The 25,429-nt window shown below is 45.8% G+C and overlaps 2 protein-coding genes across 2 annotated transcripts; one reads left to right on the forward strand and one right to left on the reverse strand.

The window, feature by feature from the left end:
* LOC119460653 (probable splicing factor, arginine/serine-rich 7) lies at window positions 1–1,558 on the forward strand. Its single transcript, XM_037721690.2, has one exon. The coding sequence runs from the start codon at window positions 105–107 to the stop codon at window positions 1,527–1,529; it is 1,425 nt and encodes a 474-aa protein (XP_037577618.1). The 5' UTR covers window positions 1–104; the 3' UTR covers window positions 1,530–1,558.
* Window positions 1,526–25,315, reverse strand: LOC119460655 (nucleoporin Nup43). The gene is made up of 7 exons (XM_037721692.2): window positions 25,062–25,315; window positions 24,851–24,964; window positions 24,079–24,153; window positions 12,679–12,829; window positions 6,124–6,259; window positions 4,464–4,699; window positions 1,526–1,710 (listed from the first exon to the last, which is right to left on the reverse strand). The coding sequence occupies exons 1-7, from the start codon at window positions 25,182–25,184 to the stop codon at window positions 1,577–1,579; spliced, it is 969 nt and encodes a 322-aa protein (XP_037577620.1). The 5' UTR covers window positions 25,185–25,315; the 3' UTR covers window positions 1,526–1,576.
* Between the last annotated feature and the right edge of the window lie 114 nt (window positions 25,316–25,429).

Below are 25,429 nucleotides of genomic sequence, written 5' to 3' on the forward strand. Positions count from 1 at the left end.
CCGATCCAAACGGACACAGCCGGCGCTGCTGCTGCCCAGCAACGCTTGCCTGTGCGTTCTAATTCTATTCTTCGACTGATGAACTTAACGACAAGATAGAGGCAATGGATACCTGCGTGATCCAAGTAACAAATGTTGCCCCTACAGCCACCGTGGAGCAGATGTCCACGCTGTTCGGCTTTTTGGGCAAAATCCTGGAGTTGAAGATGTACCCAGCGGACGAATTCTTGGTGCACCCTGTGGCCAAGGTATGCTACATTCGCTTCGAAGAATCCTGGAGCGTCGGCGTAGCGCAGCACCTCACGAACACAGTGTTTGTCGACCGTGCTCTTATTGTTGTGCCGGTGGCAGACGGAAAACTTCCCGACGAGAGCAAGGCGTTGGCACTCACAGCCTCAGCGACGCCGCCCGTCGAGGAGCCCGCGCCTATCGTCACTGGTTTGGTCAACCAGCTTGCCATGGGAGCTGGTGGTATTCAAGTGATCACAACTCAAGATCCCACGCTGGCCGCGTTGGGCTTGCCGCCGTATCCACCGCTACCGGCTACGATGGACCCCGCTAAAGTGGAAGAGATCCGGCGCACCGTCTACGTCGGCAACTTGGACTCATCAGCCACTACGGAACAACTGCTCAAGTTCTTCAGTCAGATGGGTGAAGTGAAATACGTGCGCATGGCTGGCGGCGAAAGTCAGCCGACACGGTTCGCCTTCGTAGAGTTCACTGAACAAAGCAGCGTGGGCCGTGCGCTGCAGTTCAACGGCATCGAGTTTTGTGGTCGTTCGCTTAAGATAAACCACTCAAACAACGCCATCGTCAAACCGCAGGCGAAAAGCTCCGAGGCGGCGCACAAAGAGATTGAAGAGGCTATGCGACGCGTGCGCGAAGCGCAGTCGCTCATTACGGCTGCCATTGAGCCGGAGATGGTGAAGCAGCCGACGGCTGGCTCGCCATTACAACTTGGTACGGTGGCGACCAGTACCAAACGCAGGAGCCGTTCGAAGAGCCGCTCGAGACGCCGCAGCAGCCGCTCCAGGAGTCACAGTAGCCGACGCAGGAGTCGGTCTAGCAGTCGTAGACGCTCGATCAGTCGACACCGGCGGTCTCACAGGCGGTCGAGAAGCAGGCACCGCTCGCCCAGACGCAGGCGGCGCTCCTCGAGCAGCCGGCGTTCGTCCCACTCCAGACGCCACTCGAGGTCCCGGTCACCCAGCAGCAGAAAGCTGAGACTCAAGGATCTCGACAGGCGTCGCGGCGATTCCCCCCGGGAGAGGCGCCGCCGCAAGCGGTCGCACACGCCTCGCAAATCCAGGCGGGGCTCGTCGCCGCTGACGCCACCACGCCGTAGCGGCAAGAAGCGGCACAAGTCGCGCAGCCCAAAGCGATCTAAGAGTCGCAGATCTCCAAAAGAGGATACAAAGGCCCCCGTTGCGAGGGATTACGACGAAGAAGAGAAAGGCTATGAGCCAGCACGTGACATGAGCCCAGCCAGTTCTCCCCCGTCGGGGGACATGGATCTCGCCAGCGATTGAACCAATAAAGGGCACTCATTTTATTTCCACATATAGTTTCTTCATTATCAGTGCGACAGAAGGAGGAGGGTTTCACTGTCTGAACCAGCCGCTACCAGAGGACCCTGGAGATCGAGGCTGTTCAGCGGTCTCCCTTGAGGACGAACCAGGGCATCCATGTCCACTTCACCCCGAGGCAGTCCTGTGTGAAGTCATACATGCACGAGTGAGCACACTGATAGTCATGCTCGTTAAATTTCAGAAGAACAGAGTTCAGACACTGCAAGCTAAGCACTGGCAATATGGAGAGTGTGTAGTAGTCTATTATTTCAATGCCAGTGCAATCGCACGCTCCGCAATGGGAGCCGTTGGTGCGCCTTAGTTCAGTGAGTTGCCATGATGTGACGCTACCCAGAGGGTACGACTGCTTGCGTCATGCGTGCGAGACGCATGCCGCTGTCGTTCCGGAGGAGATGTGGTAGACGCTTCACGTGTCTGTCAGGATTACTTCCTCCGACTTTCGTCGTGAGGCGCTACCCAGAGGGTACGCTACCCCACGACTATAAAGCAGGCGCGAACGCTAGCCGATGGGAGAGAGTAGGAAAGGGCAATCGAGAGGGTGGTGAATGGTTGGATCGGCCGCATCTGGCTGGCATTGAAAAAATAGAGGAGGCGATGGTAGAAGCATCGTACAAACTGTTCCATGAGCTCCATTCACTATTAAAGCGTACAAAATGACTTTATAATAGTGGAATTTTGTAATGCTGAAAGGAACAATTTACAAGGCCCAAATTTCATTCATGCAAATGCTCCAGACTTTGGTGGCTCTCGTTTCAAAAGGAGCCAATAGATCCCCCCCCTTACAATTTTACAGAAGTGGCTCCGTACACAAGGCTCAGTTAGCACAACTTTCTTACTGTTATGCGATGAAGATGTCAGATAAGCACAGATTTTTTTTTCTTCTGTCGGGATGTCATAATAACCTCATGGTTTGAAGATGGAAACATTCCCAAGCATTCTGCTAGATTGCAGCAAGCAATGTGTTGGATGCAACCACGTTTCAAACCACTGTTTTCGCAACTTGTGGCTTCTGTCCAGCAAGCACCTGCTAAGTGTTTACTGTGAAGTCTATGCAAAGCCTTATTATGGTAATACTTGCAGCTCAAGTCTCGCTGCACTGCTATTTTTTCTAGTGCAGCTGCAAGTCTGGTTGTTAAGGTAGTCATGTTCCAAGACCCACACAGTCACCTGTTAGTTGTTAAATGAGATGCATTGGGAAGGGAATCCTGAGGCTTTACCAAATCTGTTCATGCTGCATTGGCACTATGAAATGTTAAGTACAGAAGGACACCAACTAATAAAGATGTCTCTTTCGACAATGCACCAAAGCTGCTGCCTTATTCAGTGCTTAATTTTGGCCATTTCACTCAAAATTTTCATCTTGAAGTGAGAGAGAGACTACTAATAGGTGTTGGAGATGTTAGCCAAACTAAATGCCTGGCATGCTAATCCAGATTAGGGTGAAAGATGAAATAAAAATATAAAAATAAGGGAAGTAATAAATAAAAATTAAGTACGACAATGGCATACATTGATTAAATAAACAGATCCATTTTGCAATGAAATGTATATACAAATGAAGGAAATATTACAGAAAATCGAAAAGGACTGTGTCACATTAAAAAGAAAAAAAAAAAGTACCATTTAAAGCAGAAGCCCCCCCCCCCCCGAGATCCATCATCTTGCAAGTCAAGGCGTACAGTGCGAGAGAGGTTTAAATTTTCAGTCAGAAATTCCTTTTAAGGTGCCTTGTGTGGTACACCATGGTTTGAACATTTATGGTTTCAGCCACTGCACATGACAGTGCTGTCATGGCTGCCTTTCACATGTACTGTCTGCGAGCACTCAAATCCTCTTCCCATGACTTGAAACGCTATCGGTGTCATATTCTTGGCGTAGAATTTTGGGCCTGCCCTCAAGTTCTGAAAAACTCAAGGGGTCGGTACTACAGACTGTGAGTATGAGGACAAAAATACTAGGTCAAAATATCAATGAAGTGACCAGGTGTTTCGGATGTCTTGGTAGGGCTTTAAGTTCCTGCGCTAGCTGCATGAAATTTAGTCTGGTTATACTTGAGACTAGCTAGCTTATTGCTAAACAAGGATTACAATGCACTGTAAAGGAACTAAAGATTCAGCCTAGTGAGTTTTATGAGCAAGAACAGCCCAAACACTTTAAAATATATTATCTTATACTAGTGTACCAGTGCTACTATTTGGGCACGAAATTGAAAAGGGGAAACTTTGCCCTTCAATTTCTTTGCTAATAAACTAAAATCAAATTTTTTTTTTGCACCAAGTACTGAATGCGAATAAAGCACTGAAATAAAGAAAAAAAAAAGAAGAAGAAAATGCACTAGATTGGTTGGTTACAATACTTATTATTTCACTAGACTAAATTATCTTAGTGTTGTGCTTTAGTGTATCTTTGAAGTAGCACTAAACGGCAAAAGTACATCGGTTTAGACTGTTAAAGCATTCTTTGAAACTCTCTTCACGTTCATTAGACAAGGTTGATTATTACCGGAGAAAACAACAGCCAATGTTCTCTTTCTTGAATTCCTGCTTAAATATCATTGTCTGCACCTCAGTGTGATGTCGGATTTCAAAATATTTTCATGTGCTGTCTTGTTTAGGTTTTTTGTTCCTTTGGAATGCAATGCAGTCTTTCTTTACTTGCAAACAGTTAAATATACCTGAGAAGATGCTGTGAAAACTCATGACATCATAGTGTGCCACCCGCCTTTCGTTTTTGCACCTTCTTTTTCTTACCAAGCTTCACCTAACAGTAACAGTGGGAACTCTGCTAGTGAGGAAGTGTAATTTCTTAATGCAGCCTCATTTTATATTCGTCTTTAGTGTATCAACTGCAAGGCAAGAGCGAAGTGGCACAAACCAGCGCCGGGTGCAGCCCAGCACAAAAGTGAGCCATCGTGTGCACAAAACAGCAGGCTGCCGTCTGGATGGAACACCATGTCGGAGAGGGCACCCTGGGTGGGTGCTGCCAGGGTGACCGTAGCTAGGCGTGTCTGGCGTAGGTCCCACAGGGAGAGCTGGCCACTAGCAGCACCGCAGGCAACCAGGTGGCCCTGGCTCTGGTGCTGCGCCAGACATGTCACCTGCTGGCCATTCCTGGACGCAGTCATAAGTGTGCAACTGTCAAGAGAAATCTCTGGGCCAGAGTAACATTAGCAGACGCATAGGAGTTCAAGCTCCTCACCACTGCCCTTACAAAGGATGGTCTGGGGGGGGGGGGCTTTTCCAATCACGACAGACAGTCAGGGAAGGCACCCAGATGCATGGATTGTCAACAATGACGGCAACAATGAAAGTGGTCCAAAACCACAGAAAGAAATTGTACTAGCCTGACTAATTGTAACTGTAAACCTGACTGATTGCTCTCAAAGATGTCGGCAGTGCTACCATCACTTTAAGTCACGAGTCAAGGTGTAGTGTTGAGTGGAGAGACGATTTAGAATATGAGGGTATAAGTAGCGATAGACAGCGCAAAGAATGCTTGTGTGCTTTTTTTTTTTTTTTGGTCGGTTTGCTGGCTCCATGTAAGAATAGACTTCAGACTAGTTGGTCCACGATGAATAACTTGCAGTGTACGACCTGACAAAGCAAGATATACACTTTAAGAGAGCCCACACATAATATACAGATAGGGCACCATCAAAGTCATGGTGCGAGAGTGAAGGCACAGGTGCATGAATGAAGGTCAGTTGCAGCAAGTTATCGGTGTGCTAAATGTTGAAGGTGGGGGTGTAATAGGACTGTCAAAGTCAAGCAATAGCAGCAAGCTCGTTTAGCACACAGGGGAATGATAGAAAGAGGAAAATGAGAAGAACCTGAAATGTGGGTTTGACCAGTGAGCCTGCAGTGTGCACTTCCACAATGTGTATTAATCACACGTGTATTCTAACTGCATTTAGAGAACACTATAGCACAAAGGAATATATCGTACTATCATACCTGCCAATCTATGCACTTCAAAATTCGGGATAATGTAGCTGACACAACGCCACCAGGAAGGAGGGGGGGGGGGGGGGAGCAAGCATTTCTTTTTTAAAGTCTGCTCTGAGGGATACTTATGCACTTTATCAACAATGACTTACACTTAGGTGCAGCACCCAAACAGTAGCAAACTTGCAACAGCAGGGACTGACAATACATGCACTGTTTTTAAATCACAGCGACTTTTTCATTGGTCTTGCTGTTGCCAATATTGCATGCTTCAGGAACTTGTCTGTACAGCATGCTTGAAATAGGTACCATCTGCTATCCTTTCACAATCAGAACACTTCCGAGGGTATGATAGGAAACTGGCAAGCAAAACATTCACAAATAGAATCTATTTTTCGTAAAACTTGCTGGACATTTCTAAAATCATAGAATGAGCCCAATTTTGTACTTCATGAAAAATTCTAAGGAGTTTCCAGGTATGTACTGTAGGCTTCTTTTACTTAGAATAAACTTAATTAAGCTGGAAGAACAGGGCGGTGTAGAAAAAGACAGTTACAGAACCAGTGCGACTACAAGGGCCAATGGCTCACCATGCAAGGTCCTGTGCTGGTCGTCGGTCAGGTGATGCCAAGTCCCAGAGTTGCAAGTGCCCAGCCAAGTTTCCAACGATCACATGCTCCTGGCGCACATAGGAGAGGCACGTAGGACACCCACTGTTGGCTCCTTCTGAAAGTGCAGCCAGGCCAGTCAAGCATAGCCATGAATGAGCTAACGTGTAAGTATGGAAATAATGAAGGCAGCTACTATATCTCCTTCAGGCGCCAATTAATTATGTCTATTGAAAATTTAGTTTCATCAGATTTCTTGCATCTTTGGAATTATGAAAAGCACACAGCTGCAGAATGGACTAAGAATTTTAATTTCTTCAGTGAGTTTTGTCAAGTTTACAGAATCTGGACTCTATGCGAAAATTGTGGGGACGGTTGAATATCGCGCGTCTCCTGATGTTTTCCATGCATGGCTCTCGTGTCTCCTGGAATTCGGCTTCCCCGCATAGCACATGCAGTGGAGAAAGTCAGTGTAGTTGCATAGTAGTATGATGATGATGAATAAACTTTTATTGGGCCACAGGCACCAGATGGGGTGTTTACCTAGTTACGGGACCCATATGTTCCCAGCAGCTCTTGGCCCCTGTCCGTCAGTGCGAGCTGAATCGGTAGGGCGGGGCTGGATAACAAGGTCTCCCATCGCTCAAGAGGTTGGGGATTGGGGGTGTTGGCGGGAAGGGGAGGAGGGGGGGGTCTTGAGTTCTGAGCACTCTGCCAAGATGTGCAGCAGGGTGCCCATTTGCAAAAAGGACAGAGCGTATCATGTTCCGCAGGGTACATGCGGTTCATCAGTACGGGATGCGCAAGCGATCCCGCCTGTGCTTGACGCAGGATGGTCTGTTGTTGCCTGGTGAGTTTGGGGTGCGGTTCTGGCAGTCTGCACCTTTCCTCTCGGTACATCCGGGTAATGTCCCGAAAGCTGGCAACCGGGTGCAGTAGCTCTTCCGGCTCGTGCTCGGCCCGGATTGACATTTCTCGGGCATGGTAGTCGGCGATGGTGTTGCCTGCTACCTGTGAGTGAGCCGGGACCCACACGAGCTCTATGGCTCTTCCCGAAGGCTTGCACTTGGATAGAATGGCTCGGGCCACGGAGGAGATTACCCCCCTGCGGAAGCTTCCATAGGCTGTCTTTGAGTCGGTGACCACTGTGTCCACGCTCGGCTGTGCGAGCGCGAGGGCCACGGCCGCTTCTTCGACAACTGCGGGGTCTGTTGTCTTCAGGGACGTGCTGATGATCAGCCTGTCTTTTGACATAACCACCACCACTGCTCAGTCGCTGTGTTTTCGGAGCGAGGCGTCCGTGTAGAGGAGCCTGGGGTTCTCTTCCAGTACGAGAGTAGTAGTAGTATACGTGAGTTGATTCAGATTCATATTTATTTCAGAAGATTGCATGAAATAGTATTACAAAGTTATAAGTAGAAGGTCCCATGGTTCAAGAACTGTAGGTGGGACCTCCTGTTAGTGAAAAAGGAAAATAACAGAAAAATGTTTGCTTACTGATAATAGATAAGGTCATAACTATTCACTCATAATTTAAATTTAAGAATGACAGGTTACGTCTGAATAATTTATGGTTGCTTAGGATGTTAAATGTGTATAAAAAGTGCAAGGACACTCGCAAAGCATCAATATGGCACCCAATATGGAGTCTGCTTCTGCTATTGTCGTGATGGCGACTCGCTCGCTCTGGCCAGGTATCTTCTAAAGTTTCTCTCGTTTCCATAATATATTTCCTTTTTTTCTCTTCTTATTACGCCCTCAGAAGTAACTTATGCATTTACCACGGAAGGTTGGTGCAGCCACATAGGCCAAGCAATATGACAATGCTATAATCAAACAAAATTGGTGCAAATAAACTTCTTCATTGTGATGACATTGATGTTTATGAAAAATAAAAGGCGTGAGTGGTGTTCAGAAAATATACTGGTGCATAAGCATTTATACACAAGGAGGTACTACGTACAGCCCCAACCCACAGGTTCAGACGACATAATCTGTTTGCTGCTGAACGAAAAGATGCATCTAACCGAAAGAAGCCTCCGCTAGCACGATGAAAGTGTGGTACTAAAGTTGTTGCACTTTTGTAGCTGAAGATGTTGCACCACTTCATTCACAGTATTCAGCAAAGTGTAGCTCGGTTTGAGTTTAACTGTGCAGCTTTTACTGCTGTCAATGCTGTCATGACTATCCGTCTTCTGGACTGCCTACTCGCTCTCGCCATTACCCATTCATGAAGTGTGTCACGATTTAAAACTTTTCAGTGTTTGAGTTGAATTTTGCACAATAGCTTAAAAACTAAATGAGCAACGTTTTTCTATATGCAGTGTATGTGTGTTTTACAACCTTGTGTTGACATTGTGGTCATAAAGTTAATATAACTAAGAAATCAGTATTCATTGCTCAGAACTAATTACTCTAGCAATAAAAACATAAAAGATATCAGAGGACTCTAGAAGAGTCCCCTTTTTAAGAAGCTTGCTCCATGTTAGCTGCGACACATAATGCCGTACAGAAATATGCACTGAATATGCAATGTTTAATTATTATAAAATTCAGGAATTTTATGTGCCAAAACCACAATTTGATTATGAGGCATGCTGTAGTGGGCGATTCCGGGTTAATTTTGACCACCTGGGGTTCTTTAAGGTGTACCTAAATGTAAGTATACAAGCGTTTTTTCATTTCACTTCAGTGAAATGTGGCTGCCGTGACCAGGATTGAAACCGTGACCTCGAGCTCAGCAGTGCAATGCCATAGCCACTAATACCACTGTCACACGGGCACCCGCGAACTCCGTTGAACATGAACTCCCTAATGGAGATTTATGGCAATGGAGTTGCGGCGGTGCTACACGGCACAGTGTGAGCTTTCGATGGGCGCCGCATGGAACAGAAACGGCGCTGCTGTGCTTACTTCCCCATGCAACTTTTCACATATATAGTCGCCGTCTTTGCGGTGTTTCTCGCCCGGAGAGTTTTGCCGTACGACACGTGCGGCTCGCGCGCGGATAAACAAACGAAATGTCGGAACGACACTTCCCCATGCGGGATGGCGAAGCATGGTGTAGAGAGTAAAGGCGCTCATGTCCTTAAAAACTAATTGAAAGCTCCAATTACGTGGTGTTTAACCAAAGGCAAAACAAATAATAATGCTAAAATTTGTACTTGAGCCAGTTACGATGATTTTATTAACGTGGTTTTCTTCGCAGCTGTAGCTATCTGGGAACGAGAGTACTCCGTCCAACCGTAATGGTCATTACCGAACTCCCTTTGCTAAAAACTCCATTAAACTTCCTTGGCGAAAAGGAGACCGTGGGACACCGAGCGCATCTCCTTCGAGATAAAGACGACGGAGGTCAAAGGAGTTTGCGGGTGCCCGTGTGACAGGGGTATAACTTACCACGATGGGTTAAAGGAGATCATTTTTTGTCTCAGTCTCACACTTCAAAAGAGGCCAAGCTTAACTGCCAGATTACTGAACTTTGTAGGAAGAAAACCTGTCAGGTCCTAAGCTGTGTTTGGGTGCATATTAATGGAGGAAGGCGGGGGGGTGAACGGGCCTGCAGAGTTGCAAAAGTGGAACACAGTGAAACGAGATTGGCAGTGTAAAGACCACTGCAATAAGCAAAAAAAGTGTGAACATATTCAATTCATCCTTTTGCAGTCAGGTCCCCAGTCCTCCCGTGACGGTTGAACAATCTTTCACGCATTCTTCACAGTCTTTCTTCTTTCTCACAAGCCCTAATGAAATAATGGACATTATAAATAAACTAAAAGTCATTAGAGCTGGGCTTGATGAAATTAATTAGAGTAACATTAAATTAATTGCTCAGAACATTGTTGTCCCCCTTTCGCACATTATCAATTTAGTTTTAAATGCGAAGCATTTCTTGGCGAACATTTGCCACTTTGACAGTATCTATATCTATCTATCTAGCCGTCTACGTCTTGGTGCTCTCATGGTCGTATCCTTAACTTGGTATGTACCAAAATTGGCATAGTATGAGAAGAGGGTATGACGAACATAAATGATAGGTCATGACATGAATGTCACGTCATGATATGCATGTCATGTAGGTCATGAAACAGCCGCCTACGTCTTCGTGCTCTCATGGTCGTTTCGGTAACTTGGTATGTACCAAAATTGGCATAGTATGACAAAAGTGTATGACGAACATGAATAATAGGTCATAACATGAATGTCATGAAGGTCATGAAACATTTTCCTAAATTGACAACAAACCATCGAAAAAAGATTAACACTCAAAAACCTCTGAAATGGGTTCGGACGTGGGTACCTAGTGAAGGAAACACTAAAGGATGATGGTAGAAGTCATAGCCATGAGCATGACCTAGCAAAAATGACGATGACTCAGAAAAAAGATTAACACTAAAAAACCAATGGAATTGGTTCGGATGTGATACTAAGCAAAGGAAAGAGGCAAAGCTTGAATGGTCAAAGTCATAGTAATGAGCATGACTCAGGCTTTCGCCGTAACTCTTAGGCGTAGCTAAAGGGACGCCTGAGGACTCATGACATGAATGTCATGACATGCATGTCATGTAGGTCATGGAACAACCGCCTACGTCTTGGTGCTATAATGGTCATTTTGTTAACTTGGTAGGCTCGCTGCACACTGCTTCGCATAACATCGATTCCCACAGGGCGTGGGATCTGCCGGTTTTTTAAGACTGGGTCATTTCCATCACAACTAAAAAAAAAAAAAAAAAAGGCTGAAATTATCACTGTGTTTAAAAAATAAGACAGAACATGCATCTTAAATTAACTTCTTATTGTTATTCTGTCATTTTTTTTGTAAAATAATTGAGAAGTGTATCGAGAAATGCTTAACTAAATGCTGATCTAAATTCTCCATTTTAACTCCCCATCAGTTCGGCTTGCGACCAACTTTTTCTACTGATCTTGCTTTGCTCACTTTTACTGATAAGATAAAACTACATTTGTCCAACACTATCAAATTTTATGACTACTCATAAAGGCATTCCTCAAGGATCTATACTCAGCCCACTTTTATTTTTGATTTATATAAATGATCTTCCTCAGATTGTTAATAACTGTGAACCTTTTCTTTATGCAGATGATACATATATACTTGCTTCTGACGAATCCGTCCACTCAATCCATCCAAGCGTTTTTATTAAAGATGACTACGCCAATTGCGGCGTGCACACAAGCACTAACACGGCAAAAACCATGTTATAATGCACACTTCTTTTACAATCCTAAGTTTAAAACACCCCCAACCCAGCGTTTTGATATGACTCAACGAGGTGGCGCGACGTGTCTGTAGCCTATAACTGCTACAATCCTAAGTTTGAAAACGCCACCAACCCGACGTTTTCATACAACTCCACGAGGCGGCGCGACGTGTCTGAAATCGTTGTACACTACACTTCCGGTTTTCTACGGACACAACCTCCTGGAACCTAGCTTATAACAGCTTCGCTGTAAAAGAATTGTTTTCTTACTTACTCTATTATTAGGTTTATGTTCATCTTTTCAGAATAATATTCTTTGTTTAGAATTTTCGTTTTGCATTTTTTATATCTACCTGCTTTTATTTTCCTGTTCTAATTCAACTACGTTTACTACTTACTGTTATAATGCTGTTTTACTTTAGCCACTACACTTGTTTGTAACCTTGGACAGGAGGTCCCCCTGCAGCGTAGTGCTCTCAGACCTCTTTCTGTATATTTATCTGTACATTGTTTTTTTTTTTATGAACTTAATAAACTTAATTCTGATGCAGAATGGTTGCTTGCTGGGCTAGTTGCTTCATTGCAACTTATGTAATAGCGTGAAAAAACAAGGAAGGGATGAAGATAGAGACAGAGTGAAAAAGCTGACTGCTGTTCTCTTCTTTTCCCTTGCTTGCTGGCGATTCGTATGCGTACATGTGCCTAGCATTGTCAGTTGAACATGCAGAATCAGCAATAAAACATTGTATAAGGCCACTTAGTGCATATCAGCTTCAGGTAAAAACTGCCCAATGAAATGTGGACAAAAGGAGGGCGCAGAAATGACAGACAGTATGCCCGTGTCTGTCGCTTTTTTGTCTTCTTTTTGTACACATTTCATTGTGCAGTTTTTACCAGAAGAATTAGCAATTTTTTACGTAGGAAAATACAATAAAATTATTTAAAGTACATTTTCTTTCATGTTGAAAAACAATATAACTTTCTGTATTATAAGCGGTTGACGACAGCTTACCAGTTATAAACAGATGGTGTTACGTCAAGAGAGCTTATGTCATATTTTCACAGTGGCAGTGCTAATTCCATCTTTTGTTTACACAATTTCCTCACTTAGTCAAGCTCTGTTACTGATGAACATGATGCTCGGAAAATCTTGTAGCGCCAACCATTCTATTCTAGCTTCACTTAGTACCTGCCTTTAATGCGCCTCTAAGTGCTTTGGAAGAGTCAGCTGAGGGAGTTGTGCTGTGTATTCATACAATGTGTTTGTTATGGTTTGCTACAAGTTTCTCCAATAAAGAAACATGAATGGCACACTTACCAATAATTCTTAATGCCTCAGGACGACCAGGACTGAGTTGGCACAGTCTGCCATCTTCACCAACAGTGGCAAGTTTGGCTGGGCCACGGGCTGCAATGGCAGTGCATGGATAGCCAGGATGCAAGTGGCTCCATCGCTGCTGTTCCTGCAGCTGCACAGGAGCATACAGTAACAGCATCACCAGACATTGCAGCGCATAAGAAGGTGGGGGCATAGCCACGCAGAATATGAGCTGAGGGTTAAGAAAGAGGAGCGTAACCTTTAATCATCCATGCTATGCTTGTTTAACAGAGTACACTATGATAACATTTTTGTGGGATAGCATTGCTTGAGAGAAGTTCTCGGTCCCTAAAGAGAGAAGAAGATTGAAAACATTGATTTCTCTGCATTTCAGCCTTCTATCAAGGTAACGCATTCCTTCAAAACAGCAAGAGCCTGTCTACATCACTGCAGTCACTGTGCATGGTAACCCTAGAGCCTAGAAAAATGATAGCTGGTATCCCCATTTCTTCTCTGTTTTCCAGAACATCAAAAGTATGGTACAATAATCTTGGTAAAGCTACAGTATGGCTGCACTGAAGAGGAGGAAGACGACGTGTTCCCGCTTGATATAGCGTGGCCATCTTGGCCTCTGTTGGCTTCCGTGTAAACAAATTATAAATAGCCTGAAGCATCAGCTACACGTAATATTATTTGGTAGAGGTGGATGTTCCCCGTACCTGCAAACAACGACAACGCAACTTCGGCGCCTTCTGGCGGCACTTCGTCTACGCAAGCATCTACGCCTGCAGCCCCGACCTACGTCACCATTCCCCCCCCCCCCCCCTCGGGATTCTGGTGTTTTCACCAGAGTCGGCAGTCCTGATGTTGATGACTGGCTCCGCTTGTATGAACGTGTCAGCACCAGTCACAAGTGGGATCTGACTATTAATGCTTGCAAACATTCTCTTCTACCTCGACGGCGCACCACAGGACCCCAAGAAAGACGTTCCGTTTTCTTGGGGTCCTGCTCATGCCGCATCATTTTCTCATCTCACTACTCTCCTTATCAATCCTCCAATCCTGGCCCACTTTGACCCGTCTGCCTCAACGGAAGTTCGAACTGACGCCAGTGGTCATGGCATAGGAGCAGTGTTAGTACAATGCCAGCGTGGACATGATCGCGTTATAGCCTATGCCAGCCAACTTCTATCACCTGCCGAGTGCAATTATTCGATCACAGAGTGCGAGTGCTTCGCTCTTGTGGGCAGTTGCAAAGTTTCGTCCATACTTGTACGGATGGCCATTCTGTGTCATCACTGATCACCACACACTCTGCTGGCTATCCTCGCTCAGGGACCCCGCGGGACAAATCGCTTTACGCCTGCAAGAATATACCTGCACCGTGGTATATAAGACGGCATGCTTGCAACAGGATGCAGATTGTTTGTCCCGCTACCCCATGGAAGAACCGACAGATGCGGAAGCCATTGCTTTCGTCTTCTCGGTGTCCCAGTTGCTTCAAATCGGCAACGAACAATGCCGAAATCCTTCGTTACGAGCCTTCATCGACCGGCTGGAGTCAATGCCTGGTGGCACCTCTCTCCGGATGTTTCACCTCAAGGAGGGGACATTACACTGCCGCAATTTTGATCCCCACGGCCCTGACCTTTTGCTCGTCATTCCATCACACCTGCGTTCAAATGTCCTCTGCCAACTTCACGACGCTCCCTTGGCTGGGCACTTGGGCGTCTCGTGCGCATATGGCCATGTATGCCGTTGCTTCTTTTGGCCGGGTCTCGCCTGCTCCGTGCGCCATTATGTTGCCGCTTATGAGTCCTGTCAGCGCCGGAAGAAGCCCTCCTCGCTTCCAGCTGGATGTCTCCAGCCAATCGACGTCCCGCCCGAACCCTTTTTCCGCGTTGGTCTAGACCTTTCCTTTCTCGAGCAACGGAAATAAATGGGTTGCCATCACTACCGATTACGCTACGCGGTATGCAACCACAAGAGCACTCCCGACAAGTTCCACTACTGATGTCGCTGACTTTCTACTCAACGACATCAATTTAGTGCACGGTGCTCCGTACCAATTACTCACTGACCGTGGCCGTAGCTTTCTCTCGGCAGTTGTCGAGGACATCCTCTGCTCCTGCTCGACAAAGCACAAATTCAGCATGTCCGACCACCCACAGACCAACAGCCTCGCGGAGCGCCTCAACCGGACCATCCCCGACATGCTTTCAAAGTACATTGTGGCCGACCACCACGACTGGGATCTTCATTTACCATATGTGACGTTCGCGTATAATTCATCGGGGGTCATGACACCGCTGGCTATTTCCCATTCCATCTCCTATACGGCTGAGAAGCCGCGTTGCCCTTGGACCCCTTGCTGCCCTCGCCCGCACGTTCAGCCACTGAATATGCCCGCGATGCGATCGCACGCACTGACCACGCTCGGCAGCTCGCCCGCACCCGTCTAGAGGCCTCAGAGGAGCATCAGAGACGCCACTATGATTGCCACCATCGCGACGTGCACTTTTCTCTGGGTTTTCTGGTGCTTCTCTGGTCACCCATCCCCAGTGTGGGCCTTTCCGAAAAGCTGCTGTCGCGTTACACAGGTGTAGTGCGACAAGTGACCAATGTCACATATGAAATCATCCCAGCCGACCCCTCCGTGTCGTCGTCAGCTGCAAGTGACATCGTTCACTTAATTTGCCTAAAGCCATATCACACACCTTTCACCGCGGATGTGTAGCTAAAGCACCAGAACGGTGCTTCTACTACCGGGGGTGATGATACGGAACAGCCGCCACAGTGTGGCTGCACTGAAGAGGAAGAAGACGATGTGTTACCGCTTGCTATAACGACATTTGCAGGGACAGTTCACCCATCAGAGATAAAGGCATATACAGGGCTGAACCCTTAGCTCCACGACCACTACAATGTCTCAAGTGCTGGCGGTACAGACACAGCGCTAATGGCTGTCGTTCAAGTGCTCAATGCCGATTATGCGGAGAAGGACATACGAGGGTGGTCTGAAAAGTTCTCGGCCTCAATAAGAATCACGCGAGCTAGAACTTGCAGCACTCATGTGGACGTTCATACAAGTCTCTGCAAGTCTCAGACGAAACGCCATCTAATGCCCATTAGCAGTTTGGCTTTAACAGTCGATCACAGTGGGTGTAGTGTGAAGCACCGTAAGGCATGGAGAAGCTTGAGTACTGTGCGGTGATAAAGTTCTTTGTAAAAGAAGGTTTATCTCCGAATGAAATTCACCAAAGGTTTGTTAAAGTTTACAAGCAAGATTCACCTTCATACTCTACAGTCAAGAAATGGGCTGCTGAGTTTAGGCGGGGGAGAGAGAGGATTGAAGATGACCCGCGCGAAGGGCGCCCAAAAAGTGCAACAACTCCTGAATTGATTGACCGTGTGCACGATATGGTTTTGGAAGACAGGAGAGTGAAGTTGCGCAAAGTTGCCGAGGCTGTTGGCATCTCAGTGGAACGTGTAGGTCACATTTTGCATAAAGAACTACACATGAACAAGCTCTGTGCAAGATGGGTGCCGCACATCCTTACTCCTGAGCAAAAACGCAACTGCATGACGATGTCACAGCATGATTTGGAGCTGTATAACAAAAATCCAGCAGACTTTTTGCGCAGATTTATAACAATGGATAAAACTTGGATTCACCATTACACACCGGAATCGAAACAACTATCAAAACAGTGGACTGAAGCCGGGTCCTCTGCACCAAAGAAAGCCAAGTCAGTTCCCTCCGCAGGAAAGGTGATGGCCTCTGTTTTTTGGGACGCTGAAGGCATTCTGCTTGTGGATTATCTCGAAAAGGGTAGAACCATAACTGGGGAGTATTATTCTGACCTTTTAGCTCAATTGGATCAGAAAATTTGGGAGAAAAGACCAGGTTTACAGAAGAAGAAAATCATCTTTCATCAAGACAATGCACCGGTGCACAAAGGGCATCTTTGCACAATTTGAAGTACGAATTGTTGGAGCAGCCACCCTATTCTCCTGACTTGGCCCCGCGGACTACCACCTGTTCCCAAAACTCAAAATCTTTCTTGGTGGGCAACGTTTTTCATCAAATGAAGAAGCGATTGCTGCTGTGGATGAGTACTTTTCAGCAGTGCTCTCGTCGAGAAGCTCTTGAAGTTCAGAGCAGGACCCAGGGTTATGCCAGTGTAACAGCCCGTCAGTCACTCGGCATGGATGCGTCAATGCCCCAGGCAATTACAGCAACAATAGAAAAAAAACAATGGAAAAGGCATTAGAAAAAATTCTAAATCTATCTGAATCTTTGGCTGCAGTAATATCAATGCAATTGGCTGGTATATCTCAGACACTAACAGTGTACAAAATACGGCAGCCTTACTTGCAACATCACCTAAATATCAGACAGCTCTTCCATCTAACAGTGTGGATTCAGTACGTCCTTCGACTTCCAATCAGGTTGATCATGAATGCCATTCCGATTCAGACTCTCTAGGCAATCAAGATGATATGGACACTCGAGTTCTTAAACGCACAAGATCGCTTAACAACAAAATGCCTCGTTCTCCTAACTCTAAAACAAAAAAAGTGTGTGAAAGAATCACTTACAAGGACTGACTTTCTAAAAGACAGTATCCTGGACCAAGCAGTTGCGGCTGCTTGTCTACAGTCAACATAGGGTGCCTAAGGATACTCCAGTGGAATTGCCGTTGAATACTTTCTGCAACTACAGATTTATTATATTTAATCTCCCAACAATCGCCAAACGTTATACTATTATAAGAAACTTGTTTGTCCGCTGACCAAGACTTTCATTTAAACAATTTTAAGTGTTTTCGATTGGATAGACCTTCCCGAGGTGGCGGATTAGCTTTTTTCATTTCGTCTAAATTCTGTCATAAAGCAAAAATTTCGCATCATACCCTATCATCCGAATGTGAAATCTTAATATTAGAAGTAACTATTCCGGGTTGCGCCCCACTCTCTATAATTAACTTTACTTTCCCGCTGAAGTCCAAAACGTATTCCCACTTGATGTCGCAGTAAGATACTGCAAAAAGAACATATTGTTTTCGGGTGACTTCAACTCACATCATTTGTCATGGGGCTTACGCATAGACTCATCTGGAAAATGTTTATGGGATTGGACTAATGTTAACAATTTGACATGTTTAAATGCTAAAGTTGCCACTTTTGTGCGTTCGCAGTCACGATCTGTCCTAGATTTGACATTTGCTAGCTCAGGCATTTCCATTCTTGGACTGTGGTTGATGCCGCCACTAGTGGAGGCCACCGCCTGATTGTCATTGATATTAACAACCCCCTCATTTCTTTAAATAAACATACGCATATATTCGTGGACTATTCAAAATTTAAAAATAATTTAGTGAACTTCGTCTTCTAGGACAGATATGGAAAGAGATATTAAAGCGATGAGCCTTTGTGAAATTTTGAAGGGTACTATTAAAAAATCAGAATTTGTAGTATCATCAACAAAAGAGCGCACTGATTGTCCATGGTGGAATAGTGATCGCGCACGATATTATCGACGCCGAAAAGCTGCATGGAAGAAAATTATTTCCAATCAATGCAATACTAATTGGAGTAATTACAAATATGCTGCTGCTACGTTTAAAAGAACACTTTCCTTAGCGAAGGATAATTATGATGAAAAACGCTACAAGTTTTTATCAAAGAGTGATAAAAAAAAAGTCACAGGCCACAGTCACTGCGTAAGCTGGTTGAGCGGCGCAACAGTAGCTCTAATTTCGGAACCACGCACAACAAGGTCTTCGCGGCAAAGTGTCTTCGCCTCGATTTTGACAAGAACGATTTGAAGTGTCCGGCCGGCGTCGACGGCGAGCTGCGGCTTGTAATGCTCTCTGCACAGCAGTCTGCTGAGCCCGATTATGTCTGGTTGTAGACATGCACGCAGCTCTACGATTCGCTTCTTCAGCAGCGGTTCGTACCTTGCGAGGAGACACCATAACGTGTACCGAAGAGGTACCCAGAATATGTGGTGCACATCTAACATCGGGATAGCGTTGATTGCGCACGTCGTCTGAATCGCATCTCGTCACATGCGGCGGTTGCAGGCACGTTAACTAGATGCCGCCACCATTGTTGCGGAGGCTTGGGTCGTCTGCGCCTGCGCGCCTGCCTAGGACGCGTTTATAGGGCCTTTTTCTGACGCTGATAGCAAGCGCTTGCGTGACTAAGTGGTAAAGTATCCGACTCCAATGCAGCGGGCTTGGGTTCGATCCCGGCAGAGAGTGGGTACTTTTTTTTTGCATTTCCGGCGAAAGCGGTTACAGGGCGGCGGCGGCATCATCGCGACCAGAAACGGCTATTGGAATGAGCCCATAACAGCTTATGCTGTAAAAGCACTATTTAGGTTTCTTCCCTCTCGTAAGGCCTTTCCAGTGCCCATAAATATTGACTCAGTGGTTCTGTCACCAAAAGAATTATTAGAATCATTAAATAAGATCGCAAAAGGCTTAGAAGAGCATTTTACAACTCAGCTGCAGGTAAACTTCGTAGGGGTTCCATCAGGGGATGACTTTGTAGAGGTATCAATGGAAGAACTTTATTCAGCACGTTATTCGGCTGCTCCCTGGCACAGCTCCGGGTCCAGATTCCTCCTGACTGCAAACTCGCAAAAATAATCCCCCTGCTCAAAAACCAAGGAGCAGGAATGGACCTAGATAATATAAGACCAATCGCATTAACCTCTTATTAGAAAGGGTATTGCACATTTGTATTATGAAATCTTTAACAGATAATACATTATAGGGGCCCATGTCAGATTGGATTTAGACCCGGATGCTCAATATGGTGCGCACATGTCGATTTAGAGGAACGCATTAAGCTTGCACGGCACAGGCAGCAGTATGCAGCTTTAGTGACCCTTGATTTAGCTAAAGCCTTCGATAGTGTAGAACATGTCATACTCCTTAACGTTTTGAATGACATGGATTTCCCTCGATATATTATAAACTGGATATATGAATTTTTAAAGGATAGAAAATTTGATTGCTCACAACGTGGCTTGTTGACGCTAAAATAATCGATCTAGAGGAGTTCCCCAGGGTTTTGTCCTTTCTCCTATTTTGTTTAAAGGGATACGGACACAAAAGTTGGCGGGTGGCTTCTTGCGTTGGAACAAAAGTTGAACTGTTAAAAATGACGAATACAAGCTGCTTTGAAAAATAGAACGAGAAACATCTTTTTTTTTTTTTTGCGATTTTCTGTTGCACCTTGCCTCTAAGCGGCCGCCGGCGGAAGCTGAAATTTGAAGTCATAACACCCACCCGCGCGCACGCGCGCGGCCAAGGTCGGCCACAGCCCCCCCCCCCGTCGCAGTTTTTCCAGGGGTGTTGGTTTCTTGCAGCGTTTGGTTAACCCCTTTCGGCGATCTTCGCACGTGGTCCGTCCGAAACACTATCCCCGTCGGCGCTCCACGCAGGTGCACGTCTTACATGCGCCTTCCCGCGGTTGTTGCTCGGTATTGACGCGTTCGTCGCGGCGGAAGGAAATGCCCAGACATTGTTGTTATAACAGCATCGTCGGTCTTGACACGCCGTCGCACACGTTTCCCAGAGACGAGAACGTGCGTAAACTTTGAATACCTACCTGTCAGCCATCACGCACAGCCTGGAGACCTCTAAAAAATGATTTCCTTTGCGCGGACCACTTCGTTGAGGATGATTATGTGCTGTGCTGTGCTGAAAAGCCTCGGCGTGCCGCTCAAAAGGAAATGACGCTGTGTCATCGGTCTTCTCACAAAAACGCAAGGCAGAAATGATCAGCGGCGCGTTGGAAAGAGGAGACAAAAAGATGTCGGTACTGTTTTCATTCACTTGCAGCCTTCTTGAGCATTGTGAGGGCGACGCTGGGGTGAGATGCCCGAGGCTGGGCACGAAGGCAGTAATGTCTTTAAAAATGTTGGCAACGCATAGTAAAACATTACAAGGCTAGCGAGCGCGACTTACGAGATCAGAAACACACACAGCTCTGCTTCAGCAGAAAAAAGCAGAAAAAACTGGGCAGTACGCCAGACAGGTGCTGTCATCTGTCGGGCGGCTGGCCAAGCGGGCGTGAGAGTCTCGGAGGTACTGATACCTCACAGCAGTTGCTCACGCCGACGGCATAAACTACTATTCAGTCATCCACGCAGTGCTGAAGTACTCCGCAGCTGCCTCGCATGCGTGCGCTCTTGAAAAAGCAACTTTACAGAGGAAATGACAAATAATTCTTGCACAAGTGTCTGGTGCAGAGCGAAATCTTCGCGCTACAGTTCGCGAAAAACCTGACCGGCACTTCCACGGCCGCCTGCTCTTCGTCACTTGACGCGGAAGGCTCGTAACCGTAAGCGGTAATATTTCTTGCCAAGTTAGAATGGTCCTCGTCTTCAGACGTGTACTCATCGCTGGTAGAGGCACCACAACTCGAATCCATGCTCGCGATGGCGACGTCGGCGCGCTTCGAATGACCGCGGCCTGCCGGCTGGATATCCGACGAGGGTGTTGTGACGTCATGCCTTCCAATTCCTGCGGGTCAGGCTGCGAGGCGCACGCTCACAAAAATGCCAAAAATAAAGCCATTGGCTCAAAAATGAGCTAAGTGACTACTTCTTTTCGGTGTAATCACACATTGAGGATTCATTTTCAGCATTTTCGTAAAATTTTGAGATTTCGTGTCCGTATCCCTTTAACATTTTATTAAGCTCAATTCCATTGTGCAACAACATACAAGTATATGTCTATGCAGACGACGTAGCATTCTTGCGTCTGCGAATGATATTTACTCATTACAGAGTACACTGCAGTCATACTTGGGAACACTTGAAGCCTGGTTTGCCAATATTCGAATGTCGCTCAATGTTAACAAAAGCGCCTTGATTGTGTTTCCATTGAATGTACCAGTTAATATCTCTCTCCAATATTATCAGGAAATTATTCGGCAAGTTGACTTTATCAAATATCTCGGTGTAATATATGACACAAACCTGAGCTGGCGAAATCATATTGATTATGTTAAATGTAGGGCGACACGCGCTGTTGGCATGATAAGCAAACTTGGCCGACATTGCTCTGGGCTACGCAGAGACACTTTAATGATGATTTATCGCTATTCGTCCGATATTGGAATTTGGGTGCGTACTATTCTCTGGTGGGCCAGCGTACAACATTAACCCCCTGGTTCTTCTTGAGCAGGAGGCTATTCGGAATTGTCTCGGTTTGCTAAAATTTGTAGCTAACAATGTTTTATATCAAGAAGCACGACTACCTACTCTTCCCTGCAGATTCCGCATTCTAACAGTAAAAACATATTTAAACATTTATGCATCGTCTTTGAGACGATCACAATTCGTATTTATTAGAGAAATGAGGGTATTTTTCGATGAGCACTGGTCCCGCCTACTTCGCCCTCAAGTTTTGTTTGTACAAGCTGAGCTCGATCCATTAAATGTTAATATACGCAAGATCACTTGTCCAGACAAACCCTTGCCTAATATAACGTTAGAATATGACGATATATTTCCATCGAATGCCAAACTCCTGCACCCCTACATACTTAAACGGCATGTTACAAGATCATTTAACGCAACTAGGAATAGATCATGTGATCGCGACTGACGCGTCAATGAATGAAGAGAAAGCGGGTGTGGGTATTTTCTCCGAGTCACTATCCTGGTCTTACGCATTACGCCTTCCAGATTTCACACCCATATTTTTGGCTGAACTAGCAGCGATTATCTTAGCTCTGCGGAAACTTCTTTCAAATTACTCCACAGTGGTTATAGTGACTGATTCACTGTCAGTATGCACATCGCTCATTTCATCTGCAGACACTACTGTAGCCAATACATTTAAACTGTTAACCCCTCCTAACTTAAGTCTGGTACGATTGGTATGGGTTCCAGGCCATCATGGCATATTCTTAAATGAAATGGCTGACACACTTGCGCGGATATCTCTTGATGGACCAGTTATGTACGTCATGCCTAGTTCGGCTTTTGTCACTGCCGGCTAGGTTTAGAAAATTTTCCCTATTACAAGATTCTACGAAACTCAAAATCCAAACGTCGGAATTTAATCATTTGTCCTTTTCGAGGGACAATAAATGGTGCCCCACACGTAAATTAGAAATCTCCATAACAAAATTATGCTGCCGAATCCCACCATTAAATTTTTACCTATACAGGCCTGGTCTGGCACTGTCCTCTCTGTGTCCTACCTGCCAGGAACCCGAAAGCATTGATCACTTTCTATTATCATGCCGTCGCTTTAGAAATCAGAGGAAGAAATTAGAATTTTTGGTATTTCTCTAAATACTCAAAATATCCTCTCCTTCGGGGCTTCTTCATTGGGTTTTAGCCACAGGAACATCTGCGTGGCGCTCTGTAACTATATCTGTGACACAAAAAGACTACCCTGTTAATTCTCGAAATAAATAATTGGATAACTCATTAAATCGCTAATTGTTGTTTCGAAATTATTCTAATACCACCAAAATATTTTTGGTGTTTATATACAATTACTATTATTTGAATTCTGTCTCTGCCCTGTAAATCTCTTTCGAAATTATCATACACGTTATACTTCACCCTGATTTACTTCTTCGTCTTTTTTTTTTTTTCCCTTTTCCCCCTTCCCTTTAACCTTTAACCGCCGGCTTGTTGGCCAATCCCCCGTAGTGGGTAAGTGCGACAGATGAGGATCAAGCAAGCAAGCAAGCGTCGCCATCTTGGCCTCCGCAGGCTTCTGTGTAAATAAATTGTAAATAGCCTTGGGCATCAGCTACACATAACATTATTGAGCTATTGAGCTGTTGACCAGTGCCCATGCTCTGCCCTTCCAACTGCAACAATGGCTTCGCAGGTCTGTGCTTTCCATCATGAAATATAAGTAACACCATTTGTGTTCAGCCCGTTTCACATGGTGCGATTTTGCAGTGCGTTTTTCGCAGCTGCGATTTCCGCAGATGCGAAATTCGCAATCGCCTTTCACATGGATCTACGGCAGCTGTGTTTTTTGCATACTCGTTAAGCATTCTGACTGGCGATGACATATGAGCGAGCCGCTTACTACTGGTTGTCTGTTTCCACCGCTACAGTGGCTACTACTGCATCTGCGTTTTTCGCAGAGAAGTTCAGCACGCCGAACATCGAAAAAACGCATGCACGAAGGGTACGGCAGCCTATTTTCCGCAGCTGCGAATTCGCAGACAAAATCGCACCATGTAAAACGGGCTTTATCTTAGGCCGCATTTTGCTGCTCCTTCTATGTAAGTTTTTCTTGTTCACATAAAAAAATCAGTCCTTGAATCACAAACTTCAAAGTGATAGAAATGAATGTAAGTGTGCTTGCTTTGGAATAAATGAAAGTGAAGTTGCACACAGACCTCATTGCTGCAGCAGCGATAGAGCCGTACTTCTCCAGAGGACAGAGCAGCTGCCAAGATGTCCGCACCTGCAAACTAAAGAGCGGAGTATCCATTTGCACCGGAGCACTCTAGAAACCCTGCTAACACTCCCTCCATATGAACGACTAAGACAAACATCGACCATAAAAGAATTGGTAATGTCAACGTTATGGCTCCCAAATGGGACCCGAAATGTTAACATTACTAAATGTGTTTGGTCAGTGCTCATCTTTCATCATTTCCCCTCCCGACCCAGACCAGATTCCACTCTACTCTCGATTACTCCCTTCATATGTAACCAGTTTTTGATGATGAGAACTACTGTTTGGCTTGTGTGCCAAGTCTTGAGCATGTCATCGCCTGATGGCACCTCTATGTTTAAATTGCCACAGTGGCTACCTTCAGCCTTCGTTTGCACAAATCCTGCCCAATGGTGCGTCATGGTTTCCACGTGCCACCGATACATGGAAGCACCTGCATCTCAGTGTTACGAAACTGTCCCCCAGGCGAGGTTGATGACATCTGAATGACATGATGCCCCTGTCGTCCACTGTTGGCCAGCTGCAACATGCTCCGCGCCCTGCTTGGTCCCACCTATACCACTGCCTCGTCATCCTCTCACGTTGCCCCCTTGGTAGGTTGAATGAGTCGTTCGTGTCGGCAAAAGCAGCAGTCGTGAAATAGAGGCGCTCAAGGACTCCGACCACGCCTTAAAGCTTTATCAACATTCTTTAGGAGGATTGGTACTCACACAGAGATCACCTATGTCCGACACCAGTTCAACCGTGTGAACGCGACGCATGCCGGCGTCGGGGGAATCTTCGCTCGGTTTGGCAGAGCATGCCCACAAGGACAAACTGTTCGGCTGTAGGGGCACAATTTCCGAACTTTCAATAATGCAACTGCCAGAAAAAGATCAATCATGCAGAGATAAATTGAAATCTCGGGCCCGTTTCTTTTACCTTGTCGTCCCAGCTTCCAGAAACCAAGCAGTACTCGAGCCTATTGAGTAGACCTTGACTTTCTGGTTTAAAACGAACGCGGTTCACCTTTGTGCCGACATACTTTACATTTACCTGCACCATTTCTGCTACACACGCAGTCCACGCGGTTCACGTCACGTTCGCACGAGCGGCTAGCATCAAAACATACCGGCAAACATTCCGCCAAAGCCGCTCGCGCAACTTCCCATCCTCATGGAGTCGGAGCAGTCGCCCCCTTCAATTACATCTTCAATCGACTGAACGTCTTCGCACACAAATATTATATTTATGGTACTTACAACAGTAGTAAATACCATCTTAAAGATTTATTAGCGTATAACTAGCAT

The sequence above is a fragment of the Dermacentor silvarum genome, chromosome 8, assembly GCF_013339745.2.
Source record: "Dermacentor silvarum isolate Dsil-2018 chromosome 8, BIME_Dsil_1.4, whole genome shotgun sequence".
NCBI classification, from domain to species: domain Eukaryota; kingdom Metazoa; phylum Arthropoda; class Arachnida; order Ixodida; family Ixodidae; genus Dermacentor; species Dermacentor silvarum.